This window comes from Oncorhynchus keta, chromosome 30 (genome assembly GCF_023373465.1).
Source record: "Oncorhynchus keta strain PuntledgeMale-10-30-2019 chromosome 30, Oket_V2, whole genome shotgun sequence".
In the NCBI taxonomy this organism is placed as follows: domain Eukaryota; kingdom Metazoa; phylum Chordata; class Actinopteri; order Salmoniformes; family Salmonidae; genus Oncorhynchus; species Oncorhynchus keta.
Window position 1 is genome coordinate 32,980,019 of NC_068450.1, and position 18,515 is coordinate 32,998,533.

The following is an 18,515-nucleotide window of genomic DNA, read 5'->3' on the forward strand; positions in this document are numbered from 1 at the left end:
TAACAACAAGGTAGAAGATGAGATCTACAAACTTGCAAATGAGTATGCACTAGTTAATGATGATTCAAAAAGTTCATTTATAAAGGATTATAGTCATTTCTTAAATGAAATTGGCAAACAATCAACCCTAAATGAGGTCACTGGACTTTTGGGTGGGTCCCATGATGGCTCTGTGACATTGAAAGATCTACATTCCGCTTCAGAAGTAGAGCATTCACTCAAGCTCTCTTCGTATTACGCCAGGTCCTCTGCTATGTTTGCTGAACAGATTCACAATCAATTGAGGAGAGAATTTGGTGACAGGCTGGACTCGGAGGGACTACATGTCAAAGAAGGCAGTATTAGGCTGGAGGATGGACAATTTCGATGCCAGTTTACATCGAAGAAGAATCTCCGGGAAACAATTGAATTTAAGGTGGAGTTGCATCCAGAGGGACAACTATACACAGAGAAAATGTGGAAAACATGGAGACAGTTCATGGCCTGGAGATTCCAGATGGGACCCATTCTCACCAGGTCTCGAAGCATCTAGAGCATACAGGGATGGCAATTGGAGCAGTGGGACTCATGTTGGGGATGCAAGGAGCTGTTCATGCTTTTGAAGAGGGAGACATTGAACATGGTACAATAGCCACGTTACAGACTGTACATGGAGTCACAGGAATGACCTTGGCTGCAGTTGGAAAACAAGTTCCTCAGCTTTTAGAGCGCAAGGCAATGAGAGCCATGGTAACATTAATCAAAAGCCCTGTGGTGAAACGTGCCCTGGTGGTTATGCCAATCATAGGGATTGGTTTTGGAATTTACAATATTGTGGAAGACTTTAAGAGGAAAGATGCACTGGGGTATATTGATGCTGCATTCGATATTTCAATAGTTGCCTTGGATATTCTTGAAATCGCTCAACCAGAACTGGCGCCATTTATTGCGCCAATCAACCTGGCACTAAATACCATACGAATGATCTTTGATGATGTATATCTTGATATTCAGACTGAACTTATTCATTTACCACCAAATGCTGGAGTTTTGGCAAAAATAAGAGCATTCTTTTTTGGCTTTGGGAAAGGACTTTTACACTTTATCCTTGGTGTGGAAAGCTTTTTTTATACTATTCCTTATCGTGAGATTGAGGAGGGACGAAGGCTTGTTCAACAAATTTCAGACCACCAAAAGTACTATTATTTTGCAGAGGTACAGGATGGGAGAAAGGCCATTGATTTCACAGCTGGTGAGGATTCTTGGAATGGAGGGAGTATCACTTTTTGTCTCTCAGACCAGGGACCATCTGACTTCTGCATGGATTATTTTGTATCCAGTGACGAAAACTTGGGGGAAAAGTGTTGGACTATTGACACACATGGAACTAAAGACATTGTTCTAGGCATTGGAGAATCACATAGATTAACTTACAAAAACATAAATATAAAAACACTCCTATTCATAAAAGTTGGCTCTATGTCTGTCGTTTCTGGTTATGAGGCTTTGTCAGACACAAGATTTGGAACATATTGGGGAAACAATGAAGCAAATAATTTTTTTGCCGTACAGAAGGCAGATGACCACCATGGCATGGAAATCATGTTGAGCTATTACTACAAGCTTTATGGAAAAAATGGTGATGACGTGTTCTATTTGGGACCTCAAAAAAGCTATGTGGAGGGGTGTGGCGGCAAAGACACTTTCATCATTCCTGTCAATGGAGGAAACACGATTATTAATAACTATGATCCTTTCAAATCAACAGATGTCCTACTCCTTGGCGTTAACTACAGTCAGATTTCTGTCAGTAAGTCAGGAAATGATATTGCTTTAAGATATCTTGGTAACCATAACATTAGGATTATGAACTGGTTTTTGGGGGACGAATATCGCCACATGAACATGATGTCAGAGGACGGAGTCCTGTTCGACATCTCCACCACAGTGATTTCCTCTGTCCAACTGATTGCCAGAGGTATCAATAGAATGTCTAAAACTCACGGCCAGACAGTGAACGCTTCCGAACCACTTCTCCTTAGCGTTACTAATATCATGGGGTCTCCTTACAATGACATACTAATAGGAAATAGACAGAAGAACCTGATTGATGGTGGAGGGGGTCAGGACCACCTGAGGGGAGGAGAAGGAGAGGATATATATATGGTTTATGAGAAAAAACTGTCAAAGATATTCATTGAAAATCACTCCAATGACAATGAAACAGACCTACTGGTGATAGAGGCAAACCTTCATGAATTCAAAGTTAAAGTGGATGGAAACCATCTCAAACTGATTCCTTTTGCTGATCAAAGTTCTGATGTGACCTTAATGAACTGGTTCCGTTCAGATGCGGACAGGCACTTGCTTGTTATCACAAAGGATCTGGTCACCTTCAGCATCTCCGAGAACAAGGCAGCCTGTGAGCAGATTGACTCATTTAAGAGCAAATGCCTCATAAGTCAGAATCTAGATTACAGAAAGTCCACAGCTGCTCTACATGTGGATCTGCAGGAGGATGAGGCTTTCCAAAGTGTCACAGAGGTGCGAGGCTCAGCCTTCAATGACATCATCAAAGGGAACGTACAACACAACACAATTGTGCCAGGGCGGGGAACAGACTTTCTTCAAGGGCGTGGAGGGGAGGACAGGTATGTTGTAACTCCAGGTCAAGGCTTGAAAACCATTGAGAACCACTCACCCGATCTGGCTACTGATGTACTTTTCCTGAGAGAAAAATATGATTTCATCAATTGTAAATGTAATGGACCAGACATGTATCTCTCCATAAATGGCTCACAGGAAGTCCTATTGAAGGGCTGGTTTCACTCAAGGAACTCTCAACACCTCCACATCCAATCAGCTGATGGAATAACATTTCAACTGGAGTCCAATGCCAGCAGTTGCGATGGCTCCTTAAAGCTGCCTCAGTCTGTGGATTTCCGAAATAGGGTGACTGGAGAAATCATGAAGATGAATAACAGCGACTTTGCCTCAGTGGTGGAAATGTATGGCTCATCTGGTTTCGACAGCATGGAAGGAAATGACAAAAATAACATGCTGGATCCTTTTACTGGAGGTGGTAGCATGGTGGGAGGAGATGGGGAGGATACCTACGTAGTGAACACTGGATATGGAACCAACATCATGATTGAAAACTTTGCAGAGGATGAAAGAATGGATACTGTGTTGTTTGAGATGGATTTCCTTGGTAGTGGTCAACTCACAGTTCAATCTGACAAGCATGATGTACTTGTGAGCACAGGTACACAGGGGCATAAAATTCAGGTCAGAGTGCTCAACTATAATTCAGGGCAACAACACCAACACCTTAGCTTCCAGAGCTCTGATGGAGTGCATTTTTGGGTTAGATCTCCAGTTGGAAACAAAACGCGTAGCTTTCAAAAGCCTTGGATTGAAGCTTACAAAGTGACAATGAAAGGAAAACTGGGAGACTGCCAAATAGATCTGAGTTCTCAATCAAATTTATCATTGGTTCACACTGTGCAGGGCTGTCCCCATGACTCCAATTACATTACAGGTAATGAGCAGGAGAACGTACTCTTCGGTGGCATCAAGGATGATGCACTGGATGGAGGGGCCGGCCATGACACCTTGCTGGGCGGTCAGGGCAATGACATCCTGATTGGGAACATAGGAGATGACACTCTTTATGGAGAGGAAGGGAGTGACACCATGATGGGCGGCTCAGGCTCTGACACCTTCGTTCCCGGACCAGGGGCTGATCTAGTGGACGGGGGCCCAGGGAGAGACACTGTACTGTACCAGGGGGATCATGAGAGGGGTGAGGGCGTTTACGTCAACCTGCTGAGCGGAGAATGCCGTCAGGCAGATGCTGAGGGAGACGTGTTGAAGGATGTTGAGAATGTGATTGGCACTATCTACTCAGATATCTTGGTGTCCGGCTACGAACCTGCCCTACTAAAAGGCTCTGACGGCAACGACATTCTAGTGTCCCTTGTGGGAGGAGATTACTTGATTGGAGGAGAAGGAAGTGACATTTACATGATGGTTTCCCACCATGGCTCAGTGATCATAGACAACTGTGCTACAGATAATGCCACGGACATTGTGTACCTGCGCTCTCTGTCTAAGAAGTCTGTTGACTGTTCATATCTACTTGAAGGAGTGTTTCTTACATTTTATGGACTCGGCGACACTACTGTTGACATAGAGCTGCGAAACTGGGTCAACTTCAGTCATGAGTGTGGCCATCTTATGCTGGTCCTCAATGAGGGTGAAATATCTGTAGATGAACTCATGCAGGAGTGTGAGTTGAGATATCACATGCAAAGAGTCGTGGCAACTGTTACATTAATCCTTCTACTTGCCGTTTTACATGGCATTATTTTGGTAATACCTGTAATCCATAGAAAGAGGAAGAGGGGACAAGGAGGGAAAGACAGCAGTGATAGAGCTACTGAAATGGGGAAAGACACACTAGAAGTGCGAGAAGAGGACGCACCTCTCCAGGGCTTAACTTCTCAACCTAAAGTAGAGGAAGACGAGGAAGAGAAGGAAACTGAATGAGAACGATAGACATTCAGTAACTCAGGACAGGACCTCAGAGGATGGAGAGGAGACAAGTGAGTGAACGACGCCCTCATAATAAGTTTGGTGAACGAAAACAGGGGGAGCAAAAGATATAACCACATGGCATAAAGTACTAACCAACTCCCTCCACTTAATATCTAGCAAATGTAACCTGACCAATGGTTTTATGTTAATCTCTTACTAAACACAGCTATGAATACCTAACTACAGTATCAGAACTAATCACTGTTCATAAATAATCACTTCTTGTTATTATATCCTTATATTATACAAAAATAGCTCTCTGTCTGGAAATATTAAAATTCATGTTCATATCATGTTTAAATCAATGAAATGTTAATGTTAATAAAATACAAAGCTTTTAAAAAAAATGATTTCTACCCTATTATACATCTATGCTTGAATTGACCCGTTTCCTTTCAGCTTGGATGTGGCATGTGTTGAACTGAACAGCAGATGACAGTATTGGAAAGCCTAGCACTAGTGGTTTGTAAAAAGATGTGACTCACACAGAGCCTTTAGAAAATAGAACCTAATCATCGAGGCATCCAGTTGTCGCCAAGGTAACTTTTCAAGTCAGTCCACCATACAGCATGTCATTAATTATTTAGGAAAATGTATATAAAACTTGTATAAACTGCATTTAGAGGTCACCCGATTAATCGGGAATGACCGATTAATTATGGCCGGTTTCAAGTTTTCCTAACAATGGGTAATTGTATTTTTGGACACCGATTTGCCAAAAAAAATTTTTTCACCTTTTTTATAACGAGGCAAGTCAGTTAAGAACACATTCTTATTTTCAATGACGGCCTAGGAAAGGTGGGTTAACTGCCATGTTCAGGGGCAGAATGACAGATTTGTACCTTTTCAGCACTGGGATTCATTTTTGCAATCTTCCGGTTACTAGTCCAATGCTCTAACCACCTGCCTTACATTGCACTCCACGAGGGACTACCTGTTACGTGAGGGCAGCAAGAAGCCAAGGTAAGTTGCTTGCTAGTATTAAACTTATCTTATAAAAAACAATCAATCTTAACATAATCACTAGTTAACTACACATGGTTGATGATATTACTAGTTTATCTAGCGTGTCCTGCGTTGCATATAACCGATGCGCCGACTTCGACAAACTGGGATGATTTAACAAGCTAATTTGCGAAAAAAGCAGTGTCGTTGCACCAATGTACCTAACCATAAACATCAATGCCTTTCTTTAAAATCAATACAGAAGTATGTATTTTTAAACCTGCATACTTAGTTAATAGTGCCTGCTAACATGAATTTCTTATAATTAGGGAAATTGTGTCACTTCTCTTGCGTTCTGTGGAAGCAGTCAGGGTATATGCAGCAGTTTGGGCCGCCTGGCTCATTGCAAACTATGTAAAGTCCATTTATTCCTAACAAAGGCCGTAATTAATTTTCCAGAATTGATACAATATCCCTTTGAAATAAAGCACATTAGACCTGTTGTTCTGAGGGAGCAAGGAGAAACACAGTTTCCCTATTGGAGAGTCAACTGGATTAAGCGAGGGCAGGTCAAGAAGGTGAGGTCTGGCTACACCTCTAAATAAAATGAGAGTTCCAGATGGAATAGCATCAGACTATGGCGAACTCTCTAGGTGTGACAGGGATATTGTAAAGATAAAAATTCCTCATAATTGAGTAACAATCCTTCTGCATTAAAAGGTTGACTCACCAGTAGGATATGATTATTGAACCAGTACTTAAAAAATAAAGACTTGTTTCTATATAAAATGTCCTTATTGTTCCAAATGAAATACCTATGCGGGGGAAAGTTATGTTTATATATTAACGACCACGCTAAGAATACTTGTCTGTGTAAAGCAGATCATTTTGCAGGAATCTTATCAATGTTATAGTTACAAAGTAACATAAAATTGAGGCCACCAAAACGGGAGAAGATATAACGAGGGATGAAATTCCAAATTGAAGTAGGATTCTTTAAAAATGTTTAGCCCAATTTATCTTAAAAGTATTATTCAAAGTAGGAAAAATCGAAAAAAAAAAAGTTTTTTAAATGGAGTCCACCATATTCATATGAGTTCATAACGACAGATTTCCTAATACAATGTGTACGATTTTTCCAGATTAAGTTGAAAAGCACCCGGTCAACCACTTTACCTATTTTGTTGTCAAGATATAGGGACTGGGCTGCATAAGTAAGTCTGGAGATGCCTTCAGCTTTAGAAAGCAATACTCGACGTTTCAAGGATAAATCCCTCTGAAACCAATGGTTCAACTTGTGTTTTTTTTTCCAATAATAGGTATAAAAATGTAAAGAGCATCTTTCCTGTTGATCCTTAGATAAAGTAATCCCAAAGTAGGATGTCTATGGTAACAACATTACTGGGCGTCTGTTGCTGACGACAGTTGCAGTTTACTTTACGCCTGCTACGTTAGGTTAGTTGCAAACATGCTCATGAAATAATATGTGGTGTCTGATTGGTTTTCTTCACAGCCAATCACCTAAAGTTAACGCCCCGTTTCCTCAATACTATCCTATTGCACCATTGATGTGAAGCGGAAAATATCGTGTTTTTTTCCTAGCCGGCGCCCCACACTATAAAGGCCCTAGTCTGTCAGCGCTACAACCGAGGAAGTTTATACCTTTCTTCCAGGCTGGTGGAGCCTGAGCAAGTACTGGAATTGTCATTTTCCAACGTACCATCAAGAAAACATTTGCTCAGGTCCGTATTTTGGTTTTAGACAGACTGTTTGTTTCACTTTTTTGCTTAATGGATGCTAGACAAGCGTTTACAGGAAGTGCTATATGATGCCTTGCTGGTTAGTTACATTGCAGGAACAAAGTGCTTTCGATAGCGTAGGCCACCTTGCTTCGTTTTAGTGCTGACCAGAGCCATATCTAAATATATATCTAGTGCAGACGTTATATTCTGTATCTTTAGCAGCCTACGCCATAGCCTACTCTGGGATGCGGTAGTCAGGTTAAAGCTATTAATGAAGTGTCTCTTCATTCTGTTCATTCCGCCGTTAACCCATGTCGTCTAGTTATCTCCTGTTCGACCAGCTGAAATTATCCTGCGCCGTGCTTTTAAGTGCGTTCTCGGTAGGCGGATGCCTGCCTGTTTAATCGTGTTTTCTGACCGAAGGCCTTTTTGTTTTAGCTCTAGGACGCAATTTGCCAAGACACTGATACATCTGGATTAATGCCGCAAATGTTTTTGGAAAATCATCTCGGAACCTCTACGAGCCAGAATGTCGAATAAAATGTATTATAACTCTTTACCGGTTGGTCCTTTTGTAATGTGAGACTGTATCCACAGGAAAGTAAAATTGGGCTACATCAACTTTACAAAGCGCTGGTAGTGCGTTCAGACTTATCACCTAAAGCCTGTGCAGTACTGAAGCACAAGCTCTGCAAGTATGCATTCTTCTCGTGCATATATTCCATCTTGTGCGTATTCTTCGGGTGACAAATCTGTACGCACTACGTTTAACGGTGCTTTGAGAAGTCGACGTAATTCTACTTTCCTGTGGCCATCGTCACATTCATACCCTTCAAAAGGACCGACCACACGGACAACCGGTAAAGTAAAAATATTTATATTTGGCCTTTGTGAGTAAACTTTACTGATCAAACTAATTTCTGCAATTTAACGTCGGGTTTTCATGCTAGGATGCAACTTTCTTTCTACCCTTTTCTCATGGTTTCTATTCCCATAGTGGCATTTGGCTCCTCAGTTGGCCTTAACATCAAGAAACACTGCCTTACTCCACCTGTTAACTGCAAACCCAAGTCTACCCGAAACCTCTGCAATGATGGAAATTAGCAGTGACCCAGCCAGCAACAAGAACTCCCTCATCAATGTGATGCACCGCTTCATTGCCGCAACCAACAACATGGATGAAACTATCATGGTGCCCAGCCTGTTGAGGGATGTGCCCCTGGAGGAACAGGAGAGCCAGCAGGTTGAGGTGGTGGAGAACAACAATGAGCTGTCCTACCCTAACAAGCAGAGGGACATGTATGAGCACTACCTCCTCCTCAAGTCCATAAAGAATGACATGGAGTGGGGCCTGCTGAAGAGGGAGATGAGTGGCGGGGCCAGCTTCCTGGAAATGGCAGTCAAGCAAGAGGAGCAGCAGTCGATAACCAGGGGGCTCCCTGTCGACGAGAGCTCAGATCTGGAGGGCCGGTTCCACTATCACCTCAGGGGACTGTTTGGCGTCCTGTCAAAACTCACAGTGCAAGCAGACCACCTCACCAACTGCTACAAGAGGGAAATTGGAGGTGTTAACTTCATGAGATAGGGTCACATCTGCCTGAACCTGGTCTGCGTGACTCAAACCGTGGTGTCATGGAAGACTTCTTGCCCCTAGTGCAACAGGGTGGTGGACTGACCAGAGAAACTACCTTATGATTTCTTTGACTCCTGTCTTGAGTAGTAACAATCCACCCCCACTCTGTCACTTGCTTCCCAAACCTCCACTAATCATAAATGTATACCAATCTGACACTTGCATATGTTCCTGACTGTGTAAGGTCATATCTGATTCTGTATACAGTTGACTGTAAGTTCATCAGGTTGACATTTTACGATTATTGGCTGTTAGAATTTTCTGATATTGTATTTGGAGTCTAGTTGACACATGGCTCTGGTAGATGTACAAACTTCCCATAGTCTTCATTTCAAATCCAAACATTAATTTGGATTCGCATGTATGTCAGTGGAACTGGATGTCTTTAACTGTCTCGCAAGGTTTGACTAGGAGTATTTGGAATGCTGGTTGTTCTGTCCCTCAAAATTTAAACGACACTTGTCTGTGCTTGTTTAAGCGCCTTTATTTAAAATATGAAAACGTTTATTCATCGTATTGCTCATGAAACGTGGCGTGCCTTGAATTTTTATAACTCAAAGTCCTGCTCAGATGCCCCTACTGTTTGGTACACATTGTTTGAATGGCAACCTACTTTTCTTTGTCAAACTTCTGTAACACCACTTAATTGTCATGTATTGTCCTTGGGTATTTCAATTTTTATATTGGCAGAAATGCAGTAGAACTAAAAAAATAAATAAACTTCACCTGTTCAAATTTGTGTTGCAATAGCTTTAAACCTTGGTGTATTGCTTAATTGTCAAGGGTCTGTGTATACCATTTTCATATCAGCCAAGGTTTATTATCTATATAGGTTTTAATGCGTGATCTCACTTGAACTTTCTGTTACATATTCCTGGTAGGAATGAGAGGGTGATGTGCTCCAACATAACATGAGCACTGATTTGTCAGCGCAGTACAATTGCATGATGCACTTTAAATCCACTACAGGCTCCTTGTGGGTGTAAAGTAGGATTGGGCAAGTCTTGGAATTGATTTAACAGTATGAAAGTGGTAAGAGCCCTGGCACTTGCCCTAGAAAATACCTTGGGTAAAAAAAAAAAAATACAACTTGACAGAGTTGGCACAAAGTGTCAATCTTTTAGTAATGTTTAGCTGGGGGAAATTTACAATTTCTTGCTTTGAGTTTGTAGTTTAATCCCTTAGTGATTTCTGATGCAAAATTTCTGCTGAAGTGGACCAGGTTAAGGACATTGAGCTTTAATTGATTTAGTGCTTTTGTATGCCATTGAGTCAAAGGTACGACCACTTTAATGAGTTCATGAACTTTGGTATACACTAAAAGGCCGACAGTATGTGGACACCAGCTTGTTGAACATCATTCCAAAATCATGGGCATTAATATAGAGTTTTGCTATAACAGCTGCCACTTCTGGGAAGGCTTTCCACTAGATGTAGGAACATTTCTGCAGGGAGTTGCTTCCATTTAGCCACAAGCGCAGTAGTGAGGTCGGCACTGATGTTGTGCGATTAGACCTAGCTTGAAATCGGCATTCCAAATGTGTTCGATGGGGTTGAGGTCAGGGCTGTGCGTGCCAGTCAAGTTCTTCCACACCGATCTCAAACCTTTTCTGTATGGCCCTCGCTTTGTGCACAGGGCTGTGTCATGCTGAAACAGAAGGGCCTTCCCCAAACGGTTGCCGCAAAGTTGGAAGCACATTGTCTAGAATGTCATTGTAGTGTTAAGATTTCCCTTCACTGGAACTAAAGTGCCTAGCCCGAACCATTAATCCTCCACCAAACCGTTGCTCCTAGATGTTTCCACTTCTTAGTAACAGCACTTACAGTTGACTAGGTAAGAAATTGGACGGTGCCACGTTGAAGATAACTGACCTCTTCAGTAAGGCCAGTCTACTGCCAATGTTTGTCTATGGAGATTGGATGGCTGTGTGCTCGATTTTATACACCTATCAGCAACAGGTGTGGCTGAAACGGCAGAATCCACTAATTTGACAGGGTGTTCACACACTTTTTAAAAATATATAGTGTATGTTTTTGTTCCACAGTTGAACAATGTTTAACAAGTAGGCTACCTCATAAGCCACTATTCAGCAATTGTTCAACCTGCACATCACATTGTGGGCATCTAGGTTGATTGAGCAGAGAGATCTGAATAATAAGTAGCTTGCAGCTATAAAGAAATAAATTAGCATGGAATTTACCATAAATCCACGATAACCTTTTTGACTGTTTTATCATTCAGGACACCATTCTCCAAGCTCTAAATCAATAGCAATTACTTTCAGAATTTTCTTAAGAAAATATGGGTCAGTAAAGTAATTAACACTAAGCCATTAATTGCAATTATTTATAAAAACAGATAAGATCTGAATCTATGCATGACGTGCATATCAAACACAAATTATAGCGTCCTCAAATGGCCATCTCCCATTCCCACCAGTCATCACTCTCTCAACCCCTCCCCTTAGCAACAGCTCCACCAACAGCAGCCAATAGGCGAACAAAGATTTTTTTTCTCTCTTTCAAAGGCACAGCAGGGATTAAAACATGGCAGAGTGGAGGACTGAGAGGGACGGGGGGGGGCACTGCTCCAAGGGCAGCTCTGACCCAACACCAAGCACTTGGGGATGCCTACGAGACCACAGTTGTATAAGGCTGGGTCCCTGAGTCGTCTTTGTAGATGCTCTCAATGTAAGCCGATAAATATCCAAACAACAAAATCGCTGTAGCAAAATTGGTCAATCTTTCAGCCCACTCAAGTGAACTGGGTTAACCACTAATTGTGAGACAGCTGGTCAGACTCTTGATATGAGTGGAAATTGGATTTCTACACATTACGCCCCACAACTGTTGGCTATCAGAGAGGATACGTTGTCTGTGGGCGGGAGACAGTTTAGCACCATTTATTTATATAATCAATGGACTGATCACTCATGTAGAGATTATTTTGACCTTTATCTGTGGAGCGTGACTGGATTAATCCATTGACCTTTATCTGTGGAGCGTGACTGGATTAATCCATTGACCTTTATCTGTGGCGCGTGACTGGATTAATCCATTGATCTAAACAAAATGGGGTTAGTTTCTTATTCAGTCAATTCAGGAAGAGAACTGAAATTCAATTAATTAATTGAAAAGGATTTTTAATAGCATAAATATGTGAATACATTTTCCTAAATGGAATGAGGCCCATGTAGTCACGTTGTTACGCACTGATCGTTTGGACCACCTACAATGGCTTGCGAAAGTATTCACCCCCTTGGCATTTTCCCTATTTTGTTGCCTTCAAACCTGGAATTAGAATGGATATTTGGGGGGTTTGTATCATTTGATTTACAAAACATCCTCAGCACTTTGAAGATGCAAAATATTCTTCATTTTGAAACAGACAAGAAACAAAACTGAAAACTTGAGCGTGCAGAACTATTCACCCCCCCCCAAAGTCAATACTTTGTAGAGGCACCTTTTAGTATCTTGTGGTATGTCTCTATAAGCTTGGCACATCTAGCCACTGGGATTTTTGCCCATTCTTCCAGAGAACTGCTCCAGCTCCTTCAAGTTGGATGGGATCCGCTGGTGTACAGCAATCTTTAAGTCATACCACAGATTCTCAATTGGATTGAGGTCTGGGCTTTAACTAGGCCGTTCCAAGACATTTAAATGTTTCCCCTTAAACCACTCAAGGGTTGCTTTTGCAGTATGCTTAGGGTCATTGTCCTGCTGGAAGGTGAACCTACATCCCAGTCTCAAATCTCTGGAAGACTGGAAGAGGTTTCCCTCAAGAATTTCCCTGTATTTAACACGATCCATCATTCCTTCAATTATGACCAGTTTCCCAGTCCCTGCTGATGGTATTCTCGGGGTGATGAGTTTACCCAGACATAGCGTTTTCCTTGATGGCCAAAACGCTCAATTTTAGTCTCGTCTGACCAGAGTACCTTCTTCCATATGTTTGGGGATTCTCCCACATGCCTTTTGATGAACACCAAATGTGTTTGCTTATTTTGTTCTTAAAGCAGTGGCTTTTTTCTGGCCACTCTTCCGTAAAGCCCAGCTCTGTGGAGTGTTCGGCTTAAAGTGGTCCTATGGACAGATACTCCAATCTCCGCTGTGGAGCTACGCAGCTCCTTCAGGGTTATCTTTGGTCTCTTGTTACCTCTCTGATTAATGCCCTCCTTACCTGGTCTGTGAGTTTTGGTGGGAGGCCCTTTCTTGGCAGGTTTGTTGTGGTGCCATATTCTTTCCATTCTTTAATAAGGGATTTAATGGCGCTCAGTGGCATGTTCAAAGTTTCGGATATTTTTTTATAACCCAACCCTGATCTGTACTTCTCCACAACTTTGTCCCTGACCTGTATGGAGAGCTCCTTGGTCTTCATGGTGCCGCTTGCTTAGCGGTGTTGCAGACTCTGTGGCCTTTCAGGACAGGTGTATATATACTGAGATCATGTGACACTTAGATTGCACACAGGTGGACTTTTATTTAACAAATTATGTGAAATTTGAAGGTAGTTGGTTGCACCAGATCTTATTTAGGGGCTTCATAGCAAAAGGGGTGAATATATATGCACGGACCACTTTTTTTCATTTTTTTTTTTTCACTTCACCAATTTGGACTATTTTGTGTATGACCATTACATGAAATCCAAATAAAAATCTATTTCAATTACAGGTTGTAATGCAACAAAATAGGAAAAACAACAAAGGGGGTGAATTCTTTTGCAAGACACTGTAAATGTATTCAGAAACTATACAGTGAAGGGGTGCAATCACACTCATTACCTCTGAGATTTGTGTAAGCTTCCCATGGACTGGTTATGATACATTTCACCATGTTCTGTCAGCAATTTGCGGTAAACGATTATGAACCGAGAGTCGAGTAAAAAAAAAAAAAAAAACTGCAATATTTCTATATTTGGCCAGTGAGTGTCCAACAAATGCAGTGACTGTTGAATCCAGTGACTGTCCAAATCCAACCAGGAGATTCATCATGATAGTGTCAGCTACGAGTTAGGTATTTTTAGTAACAAAGCCATCTATCTATAAGTAACCCCAAGAAAATTGGCTAGATGTCCTTGATACTCTACCCTTGATACTGGTGTCGAGGTTATGGAGATGAGTGATTCTCATACTCTTTCTCTCTCTGTAAAGGGGAATGGACACAGTGCAATATGACCACGGGGGAATTGGATGGGGGTGCGACTTCGGCGGACACGTGATAGTGTCAGAGTGTCTGTGTTGCAAGACCCCCTGAATCTCGATGACTGGTGAATCTGCTGCCCATGCCGTGGGCCAGCGTGCGACGGCGTGATCACTGAGATGAGACTTGGCAGGGAGCGGTTCAGTTGACTGGCCCATCTCAGCCAGCTGCCCCGGCCGTGCCTCCTTTGCCCTTCTGGCAGTCGCTGACGACGGTTGCTCAACTGTTTCAGCTGGCACGGGCTAGACATTTAAAAGCAAGGTAGCACTTATTTCTTAATGCCAGAAATGCAAATACAGTGCCTTTGGAAAGTGTTCAGACCTCTTGACTTTTTCCACATTTTGTTATGTTACAGCTTTTTTCCAAAAATGTATTAAATCGTTTTTTCCCCTCATCAATTTACACACAATACCCCATAATGACAAAGCAAGAACAGGTTTTTAGAAATGTTCGATCATTTATAAAATAAAAAAGAAAGGGCAAGAGTGCCTCTTCAACCTCAGGATGCTGAAGAAATTTGGCTTGCCACATAAAACCCTCACAAACTTTTACATATGCACAATTGAGAGCATCCTGTCCGGCTGCATCACCACCAGGTACGGCAACTGCCCCGCCCATAACCGCAGGGCTCTCCAGAGGGTGCTGCGGTCTGCACAACTCATCAACGGGGGCAAACTACCTGCTCTCCACGACACCTACAGCACACGATGTCACAGGACGGCCAAAAAGATCATCAAGGACAACAACCACCCGAGCCACTGCCTGTTCACCCCGCTACCATCCAGAAATCGAGGTCAGTACAGGTGCATCAAAGCTGGGACCGAGAGACTGAATCATAGCTTCCATCTCAAGGACATTTATGATTTGATTTACACAACATGCCTACCATCCCTAACAATAAAACATTCCCGACAAGATAGAACTGCCAAAGGGGGTGGAGTTGCAATCTACTGCAGAGATAGCCTGCAGAGTTTTGTCTTACTATCCAGGTCTGTACCCAAACAATTTGAGCTTCTACTTTTAAAAATCCACCTTTCCAGGTACAAGTCTCTCACCGTTGTCGCTTGCTATAGACCACCTCAGCCCCCAGCTGTGCCCTGGACACCATATTTGAATTGATTGCCCCCCATCTATCTTCAGCGCTCGTGCTGCTAGGTGACCTTAAACTGGGACATGGTTAACACCCCAGCCATCCTACAATCTAAGCTTGATGCCCTCAATCTCACACAAATTATCAATGAACCTACCAGGTACAACCCCAAATCCCCAAACACGGGCACCCTCATAGATATCATCCTAACCAACTTGCCCTCCAAATATACACCTCTGCTGTTTTCAACCAATATCTCAGCGATCACTGCCTCATTGCCTGCATCCGTAATGGGTCTGCAGTCAAACAACCACCCCTCATCACTGTCAAATGCTCCCTAAAACACTTCAGCGAGCAGGCCTTTCTAATCAACCTGGCCCGGGTATCCTGGAAGGATATTGACCTCATCCCGTCAGTAGAGGATGCCTGGTTATTCTTTAAAAGTGCCTTCCTCACCATCTTAAATACGGATGCCCCATTAAAAAAAATTTGAACCAGGAACAGATATTGCCCTTGGTTCACTCCAGACCTGACTGCCCTTGACCAGCACAAAAACATCCTGTGGCGTACTGCATTAGCATCGAATATCCCCCGTGATATGCAACTTTTCAGGGAAGTTAGGAACCAATATACACAGGCTGTTAGGAAAGCTAAGGCTAGCTTTTTCAAACAGAAATTTACATCCTGTAGCACAAACTCAAAAAAGTTCTGGGACACTAAAGTCCATGGAGAATAAGAGCACCTCCTCCCAGCTGCCCGCTGCACTGAGGGTAGAAAACATTGTCACCACCGATTAAATCCACTGTAATTGAGCATTTCAAAAAGCATTTTTCTATGGCTGGCCATGCTTTCCACCTGGCTACTCCTACCCCAGTCAACTGCCCTGCACCCCCCACAGCAACTCGCCCAAGCCTCCACCATTTCTCCTTCACCCGAATCCAGATAGCTGATGTTCTGAAAGAGCTGCAAAATCTGGACCCCTTACATATCAGCCGGGCTAGACAATCTGGACCCTCTCTTTCTTAAATTATTTGCCGACATTGTTGCAACCCCTATTACTAGCCTGTTCAACCTCTCTTTCGTATTGTTTGAGATTCCCAAAGATTGGAAAGCTGCCGCGATCACCCCCCTCTTCAAAGGGGGAGACACTCTAGACCAGGGGTGTCAAAGTCAAATGGACGGAGGGCCAAATAAAAAATTTAGCTACAAGCCGAGGGCCGGACTGTTCGAATGTTCATTGAAAAATTTTTAAATGACGCATATAGTCTAGTGAACCTAATTGAACCTACTGAAAACCTAACAAATATATTCCAATATGATCAGATAAATAAAGCAATATTTTCTTATGGCTCTGTCAGTAATCTTTCATTTTCAACAGACACAAAAGACAAATTTCCTTTATATAAAAATCCCCATAACATGAACATTAAATGAAAGAAACCGGTATTCAAGGCACCATCAGTAGCCTATATTTTCTATTTTAGCAAAAGTGGGCTAAATTTACTTCAAAGAAAAAAACAATAATAGCAATTTTCTATCATCCACTCAACTGAAATATTTTTAAAATATAATTGGATTGAAATACAATAAAATAAAGTGCAAAAATCTATTAATCAAAAACAACACTTTGTTTAAGGAGAAGTAACATGCAGTGAAAACAAATATTAAACTTTAACTTTTAAACTTGAACTGAGTAAAAACTCTAAATATGTGATTGCACAGTAATGTTCACTTGTTTGAGGTTGAGGGTGATACTTGGTGGTGTCCCATCTTTTCCACAAGTTCATCAATGTTCGGGGTAAGGCTCTGAGCTGAGGAAATCCTCAGAATTGAGTGGAGGTGTTCAGCAGTAAGTCGACTTCTGTGTGATGTTTTGTTCAAGTTCATCAAAGAAAACAGTTGTTCACACAGGTATGTGCTGCCAAACATAGACAACGTTTGAGCAGCCTGGATGCGCAGCTGGGGCATTGTGTCGGGAGGAAACGGGCGAACTCCGCAGCACCCACTGCCGCATATTTTGCCCTCAGTGCATCATTGCATTGGAGGTCAATCAACTCCATTTGGAGGTTTGGTGGTGAGCTTTCCACGTCAACAGCAAATGGGTTACCGAGCAGTTCCAACCTGCTTTTTGTGCTTCAAAGTCAGCAAATCGGCGTCGAAAGTCAGCGGCAAGCATACCTATTTTATCAGCCAACTGTGCGCTCGGGAACGCACTGGTAGAGAGCTTCTCTTTCATGGTCTGGCAGCTGGGAAAGTGGCTCAAATTTTCTTTCCGCATCTGCGTCTCCCACAGAGTCAGTTTGGTTTTAAATGCCTTCACTGTACTGTACATATCAGAGATGACACGATCCCGACCCTGCAGCTGCAAGTTCATTGCATTCAGATGACTCGTAATGTCACACAGAAAAGCCATTTCACACAGAAACATTTCGTCTCGGAGTTGTGTTGTGTCTTTCCCTTTGCTGTCCAAGAACAGACAAATCTCCTCACGAAGCTCAAAACATCTTTGAAGCACCTTTCCCTGGCTTAGCCATCGCACCTCTGTGTGATAAGGCAAATCACCATGCTCCGTTTCTAACTCCGTCAGAAATGCCTTGAACTGGCGGTGATTCAAACCTTTGGCTCTGATAAAGTTAACTGTGCGCGTGATGATGCTCATTACATGCTCCATTTTCAAGGCTTTACCGCACAACGCTTCCTGGTGTATGATACAATGATAAGCTGTCAGCTCACCTGTCGCGTTTTCCTCTTGCATCTTTTCCCGTATCTTCGCCACCAGTCCGCTCCTGTGTCCACACATCGCAGGTGCTCCGTCGGTTGTCAAACCCACGAGTTTTTCCCAAGGCAGCTCCATCTCATTTACACATCTTGACACCTCTTCATACAAATCATGCCCCGTAGTTGTGCCATGCATAGGACGTAAAGCCAAAAACTCCTCTGTCACGCTTAGGCTGGAGTCCACTCCGCGGATGAAAATTGACAACTGGGCAATGTCAGAAATGTCGGTGCTCTCATCCACAGCCAAGGAATATGCAATGAAATCTTTTCCCTTTTTCACAAGCTGCTCTTTTAGATTGATGGACAACTGGTCTACTCTCTCGGCAATGGTGTTTCTGCTCAGACTCACATTTAAAAAGAGTTGCCTTTTTTCTGGGCAAACTTCGTCACAAACTTTAATCATGCAGTTTTTGATGAAATCCCCCTTCATAAATGGCCGGGCTGATTTAGCGATCTCTTCTGCCAAAATAAAACTGGCCTTGACAGCAGCCTGGCCTTGTGATTTGGCTTTTTTGAACAGAGCCTGTCGAGATTTGAGGCCTCATTTTAA

The 18,515-nt window shown here is 42.5% G+C and overlaps 1 protein-coding gene across 2 annotated transcripts; it reads left to right on the top strand.

The window, feature by feature from the left end:
• Positions 1-7,097: 7,097 nt before the first annotated feature.
• LOC118363415 (mid1-interacting protein 1-like) lies at positions 7,098-9,633 on the top strand. Of its 2 annotated transcripts, none has more exons than XM_035744251.2 (2): positions 7,098-7,265; positions 8,263-9,633. In XM_035744251.2, exon 2 carries the CDS (start codon positions 8,356-8,358, stop codon positions 8,848-8,850), a length of 495 nt encoding a protein of 164 aa, XP_035600144.1. In that variant the 5' UTR covers positions 7,098-7,265; positions 8,263-8,355; the 3' UTR covers positions 8,851-9,633. The 2 variants fall into 2 exon arrangements, with proteins under 2 accessions (XP_035600144.1, XP_035600145.1); XM_035744252.2 differs by lacking the exon at positions 7,098-7,265 and adding an exon at positions 7,324-8,155.
• The last annotated feature ends 8,882 nt before the right edge of the window (positions 9,634-18,515 follow it).

What these genes read in the sequence shown, in the direction of transcription:
- LOC118363415 (XM_035744251.2), top strand. Translation starts at nt 8,356, where the DNA reads ATGATGGAAATTAGCAGTGACCCAGCCAGCAACAAGAACTCCCTCATC.